We start from the raw sequence: 12,733 nt of genomic DNA on the forward strand, positions 1-12,733 counted from the left end.
CCGGACAATAGTAGACGGGAATCGAAGCGATGGAAGGAATTGAGCAGTGAATGTGTGGAGAGAGGGGGGGGAGGGGAGGAAGGACGGAGGAAGGGAGGGATCCAAAGAGTGGGGAGGAATACAGGGAGAGAGAATAGAAGGAAAACAAGTAGAGGATGGGCGGGAAAAGAGAGGAATCACCGAGAGGATGGAGATGAAGTCACCCAAGCAGACAAGAGGAAGTTGAGAAGTAAGTAGTAGGGAAGGAAAGGAAAGGGGAGAGAAAGAGAGAGAGAGCGAGGCGAGGTGATGATCGACCCGCGCGTGATATGCATTGATGGAGGGAGAGACAGGAATGAATGAATGGATGGATGGATCCATCCATCAATCGTTCTTTATTTTTAGCCTCCCCGACCTGAACCACTTGCATACTCTACTCCAACTTTCCACTTTCACACCCCATCTAAGACATCTTTTGTCTTTCATACTTGTCTATATTTACCTCTCTCAAACCCCATTGCCCCCGTGTATAAACTTTATAATGTGGTATGAACCATACCCCTCACCTCATCCTCTCTACCTACTTACCAAAAAACCCTCATCAGTAAACACATCCTAAACGCCCAAGTGGCCATCCGCTCTCCCTGCTGTAAGTCCTCCTCACCCCTTTATCCAATATCCAACATCCTCCACCTTAGATCTAACATTCCCCGGTACCTGACAGGCAAAAAATGGTTCGACTGCGCCGAATGCCACCAAGAACAAGAATCCCACACCCTCACCAAAACCACTGAAATGGTACCTACACCAACCAACAAAACCCTTCCCTACCACACACCTCAGTTCGAATTACCAACAACATACCAATAATCTAGGTCTTTGCCTGCAAGAAATGCAAGAAATGTTTCCGAAAAGACGCGACGGAGTTTGATGAGAGGTGCGTTGCTTTGCGTTTTGTCGTCGTCACCCGCCCCCACCACCCGCGCGCCCTACTTGATAAAAAACCGGAGGGGGGGCTATCTATAAAATATCGAGAGATAAATAGGGGGAGGGGTAGAGGATTCTCCGAGTAAAGAATAGGCTTGGTTAACCTATTTCTGGAATCTAGTGACGAGTACTGCCCGCACTGCGATAACCATTTTGTGATTGATGCTGTTACGCCGACTCCGACGTTGCAGGTGGAGGGTGAGGATGCGAGGATTGATTCGAGGTGAGATACTATTCTTTCTTTCTTATTCTGCTTGGGGATTGTAACTGACGGAATCGATCTTCTGTAGAATGCTCAAGGACGACCGTGTTCGCGGACACCAGGAACGCTCCATCTTCAACTTTAAGGATATTTCCGATCGGTTGGGTTAGACGTCGGAGACCAAGACGACATACAGGACGGACCGATGGGTTGATGGACGAGATTTACGAGATTATGCATATACTACCCCTTTTCCTTTTCCTTTTTCCTTATATCTACATTATAATTCTGTATATCACCTTGAACCTAGAGCTTCATATATCCCGGAACAGGAGACCATTTGCATTACAGTATAACGGAGTTTATTTTCGTGAAAAAAAGGACGTAACGCTTCTGCAAGATCCCTAGATAATTAACCGGATAGAAAGCACACCGCACGAGAGCCTTATACTAGTTGCTGATTCGACGTAGCCTCTACTTTAAACGGCATGACATCCTCCTTACTCCCGGCTCTCGCTGCCCTCGCCGCCACCAGGCCGTGTTAGGATAGCAGCCGTCGTGGTGCCGCCGCGACCCGTCTTCTTCTTGGCCGCCTCCTCCTGCTTCTCCGTCTCTATGCTCTTCACGTACGACTCAATCTGGTCATCCGGGAGCATCTCGATCGTCTTCCCGGGCGACATGATGGCCACCTCGATGTTCTTCGCACCGGTCTGCACAACCTCCAACAGCGACTTGATGGTAAGCTGGATGGTCTGTTCGCGATCCATGTCATCCTGGTGGTTGCGCTCGAGGAACTCGCGCACAGTCTTGCTGGAGCGTCCGATGGCATTGGCTTTCCTACATCCCGAAAACCAGCAGTCAGCATCAATACATTCCCAAGCTATCAACACAATAGCATTAAAAGGGAGAGAGTAAACCCACCAAGCGGAATAAATACCCGAAGGCTCAGTCTGATATAACCGCGGCGTCTTATCATTGGGGTCGAATCCCACCACAAGGGTACTGATACCAAAGGGTCTAACACCACCACTCTGCGTGTACCGCTGCTGCACACCGGCAATGTACTTCGTAATGTATTCGATAGTGACGGGGTCTTCGACGGTCAAACGGTGAGACTGAGCTTCTAGACGGGCTTTGTCGATGAGGATGCGGGCGTCGGCGTTCAGACCGGCAAAAGCCAGGACAGCGTGGTTGTCCACCATGGCGATCTTGGAGGGTGTGATGCGGGTATCTTGGAGCTTCAGTGCGGAGCGCTTCTCGCAGCCGAGGACGACCACGTCCTTGCCTTTTACTCCGACGGCGCAGGTTCCTGATGAATAGAAAGAGGGAATGGGTAAGTATGATGGGATGGGATGGAGATTCCCTTGGTGTCGGAGGGAGGGAGGGGCTGGACGTACCTCTCTTGACGGCTTCCATGGCGTATTCCACCTGGAAGACGTGCCCGTCGGGGCTAGGAGTAGGTTAGGATATGCTTGCCAGAGCTTCATGAAGCTAGAGATTCATACCTGAAGACTGCGAAGAGGTTAGAATTGGGGATCCCTTCAGCAACCAGGCCCGTAGCCAAGGTAGTAGCTAGCTTGTCTTACCTGAAAGAGCTCGGTCATATCCAGACATTATGGGCAGTAGGCGAGGTTATGCGGATTCTGAAAAAGAGGAGACTGGAATGGAGTTCACAGGAGCGAGAAGAAGGTCAAATAGATACAATTCGGAGTCGTGGGTCGTAGAATGCTGGGGTCCGGTGTCCGGCTGGGCGATGACAGATGGAGGTGGACGCGAGGCCCGCCGCTGCCTTGGGAGCTCTCAAGCGCTTGGCGCGCGGCTAGCCGCCATGACGCTCTTCCTCTTCCTCCAGCTGGGTCCCCACGACCATCCTACGGACACCACGGTAATCATCTAGAAACAAGCCACAACGAGCAGACATTGAACATATAACCACTCTGATGATCCTACAAATTAATTTCTGACAGGGACTTACTCGCCAGCAATCGATATGGACGACCAATGTGAATATGAACAGGCTCAGCCTAGATAGAATGAGAGAATTCTCATATAGTTGATCTACATCCCAATCGCCCCATGACTCCCTGCCCAGCTGAGATCTGACTATGCTGTACATCACACACGCTGAAAGGCGATACGAGAGAACGCAGGCATCGGGCTAGTCAAACCAATAATCACGTCTCGACTTTTGAGGGAGAGAACGACAAAACCCGCAGGGAAAGCATATGTAAACACAAGACGAGAACAGTATAAGATGAAGAACAGTACAAGAATTATGGACACTCAGAACAATCTTGTCGCACGCACGACTCCCAATCCATGTGCCTTCGCAGATGTCCCAAATCCGTCGTAGCTGGTTGAAATTTTGCTGGCTCAAAAGGAATACCCCAACACCCCCAACAGAGTCCGTTCCATTGTATCCCAACCATGATCAATACCGTGATTCTCCAATGATCCCTATTGTCGAAGCGCGCAGATGAACTCGGAAAGCCAACATATCAAAGAAAAAAGGAAAGGAAAAAAAAGAAGACAATATCTAGAATGCAATGCCATGCTCGAGCCCTTCCTCGCCAGCGCCGCGGCTAGCCGGACAGGAGTTCCTCCCCTCCGCCGGAGGAGTATGCGCCCATGACGAGAGAAATGCGCGAAGCCCATGCCGCTCCAAGAAGGAAAGAAAAAAGAAAGAAGAAAAAGAAGCAGACAACAAACGCGAAACGATGATCCAGCAGGTGGTGAAGAAGCGCATAGGACCGCCTGGGCCCACCTGCCCGGGCGGTCTTCTTCTATACCCTCAAACCTCGCTTGCAAAGACACAATAGTAAGACATACCGAAAATGGTCTGACGTCAAATCTGCGAGACCAGGCAAAAACAGAAAGGATCGAAATCGGACGAAACGACGACACGCTACCGGCCTGCTCCTCCCAACCTAATGCACCAGAACTGCAGAATTCCTTATACAAATGCGCATCAACGGAATACCAACCGTCACATATACCAACATATCCAGACCACCATATGGACAAAAAACCGTGAGGGAGAACCCGTCGTAGAAAACAAATCTCTAATGTCCCCGGCTGAAAACAACATGGCTGTTGCCTAGCCTTTTACGCGGGGGACTTGTTCGCACTGGCGCCGTTGCGACGAGAGTGGGCATCTTCTCCCACCGTCAACCCTCCCAAGCCCGTCGAGAGGAAAGCAAACGGATCGCTCGAGCCATCATTGCCGTAGAAGGCACCGTTGGACGCACTGGTAGACGAGGTGTGATCAGCCCCCGTGAAGGCAGCCTGGGCGGCCGGGTTGGCGAACGAGGCCGCGGAATGGGAAGCATTCGCGGAACCATAACCAGCGTTCATCTGACCCATAGGGGGGTATGCAGCGGGGGCACTTCCCAAGCCCGAAGGCAAGGCGGCACCACCATAGTTGTTGGGGGGCGCGGCAAACTGCTGACCAAAGCCGCCGAAGGCACCAGTGCTAGCCGTGAAGGGACCGGGTGCCGGGGTGCTCGTCATGGAGTTCGGGCCCATGCCAAAGCTCGAGGGAGGATCCATCGGGGACGGGAAAGCGGAGTCGGCCACCACGGCTGCTCCCGACCGAGGAGCACCGCAACGCAGGCAGTTGATGTTCTTGGCGAAGTTGTGGTAACCGCAGCCCTCAGAGCCACACTTCCAGTCACCAGCACGGAAAGGCACCACACCGCCGTTGCCGCCCATGCCGCGGGAATGGCCCATTCCGTGGCCGTGGCCCATGTGAGGAGGCATCATGGACGGGGGGCCGTAGCCGTAACCGTATCCCATCGGATCAGGGGCAGCGGCCATAGCCGGGAACGAGCAGCGGAAGCAGGCCGTCCGGCGCTGGAAGTTGGAGAATCCACATGAGGGGCAAGTCCAGTCACCGGGACGAGGGCGGTTCTTCGAGGGAGGGAAAGGCGTCAGGATCTCCGCGGCACGGTCCAGAACACGGCTGGACGAGGGAGACACCTCGATGGCCTTTTCGTTGAGGGCACGACCGTTCATACAGAGGCTCTCAGCAGCCTGCGTAGAAACAGATTAGATGTCTGACCTAGGTTTTCATAGATAATAAAGAAAATGGCAAATCAATCCATACCTCTTCGTGGGACGAGAAGACCGCAAAGCCGGTGCCGGTAGGCTTGTGCTGATCCGGGGTGCGGAGGGTCCAGAACGCGATCGGACGACCGCCAAACTGGGTGAACCAGCTCTCCAGCTCGGACTGGGTGGTGTCGTGGGGGAGTCCGCTCAGGTGAAGAACCTTGCTGCGTTCGGCCAGGAAGGCACGAACGTCCGCTCTAGCATCCATGGGACGGGTGAGGATTTCGGGATGCTCATGCGGGGGCTGAGACTTCCGGATCAAGCCGCGCAGCACTCGGGCCAAGGTGATGGCCTCCTCCATGGCGCGCCGGGGAGAGGCGGGAGCCAACGCCTGCAGGTGGAAGGGGAGGTTGTGCTTGATGGGAGCGGAGGACTGAACGGGCTCGACTTCGAGGGCGGCGCAGATGTTAGAGAGAGAGCTGGGGCCGAAGGGCAGAGACTCGGGGTGGTGAGTCTGCCATCGCTGATATTCGGTGCGGAGGTCGAATGTCCGGGAGTGCTGAAGGTATGCCGGCAGCACCACTGCCTTGTCCCGAGCCTCACGAGGCAGCTGCACACGAAGATCCCACGAATCCAACGTCACGAAGGCGAACTCCAGGTTCTTGCTGATGAGGTGTTCCTGGGCGAAAGCGTCGAAGCGGTTGATGGCGTCGCGGAAGGTGCCTGCCGAGCGGACGTGTTCCCATGTCAGAGTCGTCAAGCTCGCTTTCAAAGACCGTCAGCCATTGAACCAAGAGACGGATAGATGCGGAGAGGGCGAATGGAGGGACGGTGGAGGTATGAGAAGGGGAGAGAGAGAGGAAGAAGGAAGGCATTGTTGGGTGATTTGATTGGATAGGCTGCGCTCGAACTGGGTGCACTTACTGCAAAGAGGCGTGATGGGGGTGTTGACGGGCTTGACCAGGACGCTTTCATGGTGCAACTAAACCGAGGAAGGAAACAGTGTCAGCAAATAGTTCAATCATGGAGGGATTTTCATTTTTGAGGGGGGTGGTCTCGGTTGACGAAGGAAGCACGGCAGATAAGCATCCGAGAGGGGGCAGAATGAATAATAAATTGAGCGATAAAATCAATCCAAGCCGACGTACCTCCTCGCAGGTTTTGGTATCCAACAAGATCCACCCCAACTCAATCACTTCAGCAGAGTCCTTGGTGACGTAGACTCCATGTTCGTCGCAGGTGGTCGCAACGTGGATAACAATGTAGCGATCCAGCTTAGGAGTGGGAGCTGAAACGGCCATCGCTCACAGTTGTCTAGACGTTGGCTGATTTCTCACGGCCAACGGAGCGGGCAGGGGGGGTGGAGGAGGAGGAGGGAGGGAGGAGGGAGGAAAAGGGACGGGTCGGAGAAAGGAAAAAAAAACGTGTCTCTGCAGGGACAAGCAGGCGACACGGCTTCACGACCGAGAAAGGAGGAAGCGGGGGGGAAAAGACCGCCGTGAATCGAAGAAAAGGAAAAGATCACGGGGGGAGGGAAAAGGGAAGAGAGAAACGAGGGAGAAGGAGGAGGAGGGGAAGGAGGAGGAGAAAGCAGAAGATCGAGAGGGAAGAAAGGGAAGAGAGAAGGAAAAAGAAAGTCCCCCAGGCCAGGATGGGAAAGCAGGACAAGTTCGCTTTTTGGTGGTGGAGCGTCGAGATTAAAAGAAAAGTTTCGGCCTTCGAGGGGAAACTGGCCCAAATCAGCGGCGCCTACGGTTCAACGCCGACTGGTCTTGAGGAGTAGCAATTATCAAAGAGAATGAATGGAAGGATTGGAATCAATTCCTGTTGCAGTTCTTCGAGAGTCCAACTTTCGTAGCCTTTTTGGTATTCGGAACAATCGAATAATCTCTCTCTCACACTCTCTGTCTGGCTGTCTATTTCTCTCTCCTGAGAATTTCCACGGGGAGGAATACTACTCGATACATCCCACGACTGGGCCATTTACCGTATTGTATGACAGGTCTGGTACAGACACTCTCTCAGTCCAAGTCATTACTACTATTTATTCTTCATGTTTCCCAGTGGTGTCTATCTGGTCAGAAACAGAACAACTGAACCTGACACTGCTGCAAAGAATGATTAATGCCTGTGTTTAATTGACACACATACATACTATACACACACCCGCAATCGCCATACTTTACCAACCAGAACACGAACAGTCCAGATACTATAATTACTAACTAAACTACTTACTTACGACAATCACCTGTCAAATCAACGAACCATCCCGATCACCGTGACCCCCCAGAGCCAATGACAGAACATCTCCTCCCCATTGAATCGTGCCTCTCTGCCCTCTGGAATGCCGGATTCCCCCTCTCCGTTCCCCCCCCCATTATGAAACAAATATAAATAGTAATACTACTGACAGAACCATAGCAGTGACAGATAAACCTAACTACTTGTAAGTGTGTAGTATGTATGTGTGGAATGTCCGGAGTGAAACCCGAAGTTAGTTGGGTACTTTTTTTTGTCTCTCTGACGGTATCTCCGACCCGACGCCCGCCGCCAAAAGGGAAAGAAAGCTCGACTCCAAGGCTGATCCATTCCCATTAACCTTAAACCCTGGGATAATATTTCCCCCAGGCAGCAAGATCAATGAGCAGCTAGGAATGAGGATGATACTATTAACATGAAAGGGCCGTGGCAATAATACTATTAAGTAACTACATACTCTAATACCTACTCCGTAATTAATTATATCTATCCATGTGCGTGCCCAGATACTCCATGGCCGTGCCTGTGCCCAGGTTTGGGGTGAGAGGAGGAGGGAGTAACGGAATGTCAAAGCAAAGTCAATTGAATTTATTATTCGATCTGTTACTCCGTACACACACCAAAGCAAAAGGGAAACAAGTGAGGGAAGAAAAAAAAAAAAAAAACGCGAGGTTCCGTGGAGGTGCCTGTGGGTAAGTGACCAATGATAATGATTAGGGGAAAGGGAAGGGCCCACTATCCGCCAGACTTCGCATCCGAAAAAGATTGTAAAGCTGCTGGTGGGATTCCGTGATTGGGTCTGACTGGATTAATTACCACAGGTAAAATAGATACGAATTAGTAGTCAAAAGGGAAGTCCGAGTTGTTTGTTCTGCCTTGCAATTAATATCAATTGAGTTACTATCACTTATATACTAAGTCAGTATTTAAGGTGATTGAGGTCCATCTGGGAAGACATCCGCCTCTCGACCGATAGGCCAAGAACTATCTACTCCGGACTCCGTATTTCCGCTATCTTCCCCCCAAATCCCGACAGACTTATCACCACGCGCCATCCATATCAGGCCATGACAAGGTAATCCCAACTCCTCCCAGTCTAAAACTGCCACTAGTGCCGCTCCGGTAAGCTACGGCCTGGTCCACGTTCCAGATCACACGATTCCCTCCCCCCAGTCAGATGTAAGCCAGCCATGGGCCAGGCTGACGTTTCCCCTACAATCTCCGCAGAATAGATAGCCCACCAACCACACGTAATAAGTTCATCATGAGATTAAAGTGTCAACCAACTAGAAAGTAGAAACATCATGTAGGACATGTACACTCGTACCCAAACACCTAACTACACGGCCCGTCCCATGTCAAGCCAATCCATCCCATCGCACCCGGTGAACCATCCTCAAACGCCATTTCCAAACCCAAGTCCAACAACTATCTACGAGTAAACTACTCTTCATCTTGACCTTCCGATTTCACGATTGTCGTCCGGCTATCGTCGTTCTCATCCTCTTCTTCGATGATACTGGGCTCCAGGGAAAAGCCCCGGCGCATGGTCCCGGGCTCAATGGACGGCCGCACACTGCCAGACCGAACGCTCATGTTCGACCGCACACTCATGACATCGCTGTCGCCTTCGTCCATGCCGTCTCGCGCTCTCCCGCTGGCCGGGCGGCCTCCGTGAGCCGCGGCTAGAAGCTTGAGGACCGCGTTCTTGACCTTGACAAGCGCGTTCCGCCCGGCGGCCTCGGCGGCCAGACCTTCCTCGATCGTCTCATCCAACAGCTCCTTCACCTCCTGCGCCAATTCCTTATTTTCCGGCGTGATCTCGCCCTGCGCACTGCGGACGCTGGAACTGAACGGATCCTCCCCTTCAGGGGCCCGGGATCCGGACCGCGAGGGGACCGCAGGAGGAGCAATATAGAGCTTGCTCAGAAGCGAGAAGAGCAGCTTCTTCTCTTCCTTGGAGCAACGGTTGGTGCCGGTGCTGATTCCTAGCACCCGCTCGAGGATATCCTTGACCAGTGCGAGGTGGACGAAACCGCAAGCATTGGCGTTGGCCGGAGCACCCGCAAGGATCCTCTCCCCGCCCAGTCCGACCACCCGCCGCTCATCAGTCCACTCGGCCAGCATACCCACGACGCCGGTCATCAGTGCCTTCAGCTCTCGCTGGCCAACAGTTTCGTCGATATCGCCGTCGCTGTCTTCCTCGGCTTCGAGCGAGTAATATTCTTCGGCGGCATTGAGAGTGGCCCGGATCACAGGAACCGCGACCCTGCGCATGTGCTGGGTGTTGTCCACTCGCGAATGGCAATACACCGGGAAGAAGTATGCCAAGGCCTGTCTCAGCGCAGGGTTGTCTCGGGTACGAGGATGGAAGAAGGAAAGGATGAGCGACTGCAGGAGGGTTTCGACGGCGGTCTGGTTATATTCCTGAATGGCCTGGGGGATGTTCGACCCCGCTGGTGTGAACGTGTTCGTGAGCAACAACTTCGACAGGGCCGTAGCGGCGGCGGTTTGCACGCTGTTGGGTGAGCTGGACTTCAGCGCCCGAGCAAAGACCTTCAACAGTGGCTTCTGGAAAACCGGCGGGGCCACGGTCTCACCATCGGCTTGTTCCACAGGCACAAGCAACGAGGGATGCGTCGTCAGCATATCGCACAAGATATGGATGGCAGTCACCTGCAAGGCCTCGTGACCCTTGCTGAAACAGTGGATGAAGAGGGTCATGTTCTCCTCAGCCAGGGTCTGTAACACCGTTAGTAGACCGTCATAAGCAGTTCAGAGAGTAGCTCTTACCTTGTCGAGTAGACAGCAAAGACCCAAACACTCGAGACCCCTCTCACGGATAGGGGCCTCGTGACTTCGAACGGCAGGCACAACGAGGTTGTTCAGCATGGTCACCAAGTTCATGTTGGCCTGGAGGTTGCCCTCGACATTCTGCAGCATGCATTGAGCAATGTACAGACATTTCATGTTGACCATGATCTCCTTCAGGACCTTTGCTTTCGCCTCCTCTTTGTTGAAAGGCTTCTCTTCCTCGGACTGAGGAGTCTCGGAGCGGCCGCGGGCGGAGCTGGCATCGCTGATTTCTGATCTTGCAGACACAAAGCTGTCCTCGGTCACAATAGTGTCGTGGACTTCAGCAATGGCCTCCAGAACAACGCTACAGAATTCGCTCTCAGCCGCGGCGTTAGGGCCGCAAACACATCTCAGGGTCTCGACCGCGAGCTTGGTGCATTCCTGAGGTAGTTCTGGAACGGCAAGCGACTCACGCAGTAGGGAGAACATCTTGCGCCGTCCGACTTCATCACTGTAGTCCAGAGTCATGCAGATATGCAGCAGCTGTTCCACCACAAATTCTTGCTCCACAGAATCGTCATCATTGGCATCACCGGTTTCTTTGGCGATCTTCTTCCGCTGCAACAGTTCGGTCATGTACTTGTGTAGATAGAAAGCAAGGGCTGTGACTTCGGGTATCTTCTCGTCTGCGAGTTTGTCGTACTTCCCTTCATGCTCAACGCGGCAGAAGTCGCTGAAAGACCGGATCATAAAGGCAGATTCGGCAGTAAGGTTCTCCCAGAAAGGCTCGTCGAAGACGACCGCCTCCCGATAGTCCGGGCGGCCTTCCCAGAAGCTACGCATGGCTTCATGTGCAATGCCAGACTCTACTCCGGAGTTGACAACGTCAATTCTCTCGAGAAGCTCGAGAAGCCCGTTGAAGTTCGGTGGGGAGCGTTGGCCGGTAGGTCCAGCTTCGGGGTCGCTGTTGGTGCCAGCACAGTCTTCAACCCAACGGTCGTAGAACAATTTACCCGTGGCCTTGCGAACGCTCTCATCTCGGTCGCGGAGACCCCACCGAAGAAGCTTCTCTCGCATTGACAGCGACAAATGTCGGAAGTCACCAAGGGTGGGAAGAAGACGCGAGTACAAAGCACGTCGAGTGGCCGCATCGAGATCGCGGGCTCGTTCCAGGAGATATTTCAGGGTGCCCGGCACCAGAGGAAGGTTGATAAGCAGGGTCTTTCGTACATCGGCACTTGTATCATTTTGCATGATATCGATGAGTCGCTCGAGTACAGCCTTACTGTCATCGTCGTCTTCGTCGTCGTTGCCTGCGAGACGGCCCAATCCCATGACAGCCTGCACTCTTACGGCAGGCTCTTTGTCTCGAATGCGCTTCACAAGACCCCCGCGGATGGCGTGATATTGGTCATCGTCTATCGTTTCGAGGGAGTTGACAATGTGGGCGATGATTTGAGTGGCGCGAAAGCGGACCGTCTTGTCTTTCGTTGATAGCAGGGGAACGATTATGTTGATCAGACTGGTCGTGAGGCGGGAAGTTGGTGTTTCGGGTGAATTCTGCATATCTTCATCGTCGTCATCTGCAGCATATAGCTCTGCATCCTTCTCGGACGCCAGTGCCAGGAATGCGCCGAGAAAGCGTAGGATCCGGTCTCCGACCGGCTCTGATTTCTTGATAGGAAGGATGCGAAGGACGCAACGGCCGACCTCGGTGTTGAACTCCGTCTCGGGCAGCGTCTCTTCCATAGGAAGCGACCACTCTCCTTGGGACTTACTGCCATCCTTCTTGGAGCTCTTCTGGGATATACCGCAGCAAGCTTCTTGGAGCTTCCTCAGGCGGACGACGAGTTTGCGGTGTCCGGTTGTCGAGCGCTGCGCATCGGCGAAAAGAGAGCATACATCGCGGCGCAGAGTAGGAACAGCTTCTGGAAGCGCAGGCTCTTCGGGAATAGTGAAAGACGGCGTCACTGAGCCTGCGCGCGAGGGCTGAGCGGAGGTCTTGCGCGTGGCGGTGGACGTGGAACGGGCGGATCGGCCAGGCATGGTGGCTCAATGGCGGGGTAGACGTCTCGTCTCAGACAGTTCAGTAAGGGGTCGGGAGTCAATAGTCGTCATAAATCATCCTAAACCGGTTGCATCGATGATTCCGGGCGCGTTCTCCGTGGCAAGGCGTGTCTGGCGTGTGCAAGTGCTTGATGTTGTTCAGGAGAAAGACTGATGCTGTTCCGATCCAAACATTGCGGAGGCTGTCACGGGGCAGGATAAACAAACAGCCCAAACGGGAAGGCTGATAAGGGCTAGGGCTGCACGTGTGCAATCTACAGAATAATTACTGGCTGTACGGAGTACTCCATACTCCGTAGACATGCAGCTTACACAGGATGTGATGTTCGTTGCATTAAACATTCACAAGGCTTATCTAGCGTTATCTTACTACTCATGGATATTAAGATTGCA

General features: G+C 53.2%; 4 protein-coding genes across 4 annotated transcripts; 1 reads left to right on the forward strand and 3 right to left on the reverse strand.

The window, feature by feature from the left end:
* Nucleotides 1-425: 425 nt before the first annotated feature.
* ASPBRDRAFT_169044 (CHY zinc finger protein) lies at nucleotides 426-1,540 on the forward strand. Its single transcript, XM_067619656.1, has 6 exons — nucleotides 426-525; nucleotides 585-628; nucleotides 704-777; nucleotides 855-916; nucleotides 1,088-1,189; nucleotides 1,257-1,540. Exons 1-6 carry the CDS (start codon nucleotides 521-523, stop codon nucleotides 1,336-1,338), a joined length of 369 nt encoding a protein of 122 aa, XP_067483030.1. The 5' UTR covers nucleotides 426-520; the 3' UTR covers nucleotides 1,339-1,540.
* Nucleotides 1,541-1,668: 128 nt separating this feature from the next.
* Nucleotides 1,669-2,782, reverse strand: pre6 (proteasome core particle subunit alpha 4; the record flags this gene model as incomplete). Its single annotated transcript, XM_067622253.1, has 4 exons — nucleotides 1,669-2,477; nucleotides 2,566-2,618; nucleotides 2,674-2,680; nucleotides 2,755-2,782. The coding sequence occupies 4 exons, from the start codon at nucleotides 2,780-2,782 to the stop codon at nucleotides 1,669-1,671; spliced, it is 897 nt and encodes a 298-aa protein (XP_067483031.1).
* Nucleotides 2,783-3,704: 922 nt separating this feature from the next.
* ASPBRDRAFT_51496 (putative RNA binding protein (Arp)) lies at nucleotides 3,705-6,516 on the reverse strand (the record flags this gene model as incomplete). Its single annotated transcript, XM_067626736.1, has 6 exons — nucleotides 3,705-3,827; nucleotides 3,878-4,019; nucleotides 4,287-5,200; nucleotides 5,274-5,938; nucleotides 6,140-6,197; nucleotides 6,364-6,516. 6 exons carry the CDS (start codon nucleotides 6,514-6,516, stop codon nucleotides 3,705-3,707), a joined length of 2,055 nt encoding a protein of 684 aa, XP_067483032.1.
* A 2,129-nt stretch (nucleotides 6,517-8,645) lies between these two features.
* On the reverse strand, nucleotides 8,646-12,715 carry ASPBRDRAFT_143964 (condensin subunit YCG1). The gene is made up of 2 exons (XM_067619219.1): nucleotides 10,271-12,715; nucleotides 8,646-10,219 (listed from the first exon to the last, which is right to left on the reverse strand). The coding sequence occupies exons 1-2, from the start codon at nucleotides 12,317-12,319 to the stop codon at nucleotides 8,921-8,923; spliced, it is 3,348 nt and encodes a 1,115-aa protein (XP_067483033.1). The 5' UTR covers nucleotides 12,320-12,715; the 3' UTR covers nucleotides 8,646-8,920.
* Nucleotides 12,716-12,733: the final 18 nt, after the last annotated feature.

Source organism: Aspergillus brasiliensis (assembly GCF_001889945.1).
Source record: "Aspergillus brasiliensis CBS 101740 unplaced genomic scaffold ASPBRscaffold_2, whole genome shotgun sequence".
Lineage (NCBI taxonomy): Eukaryota > Fungi > Ascomycota > Eurotiomycetes > Eurotiales > Aspergillaceae > Aspergillus > Aspergillus brasiliensis.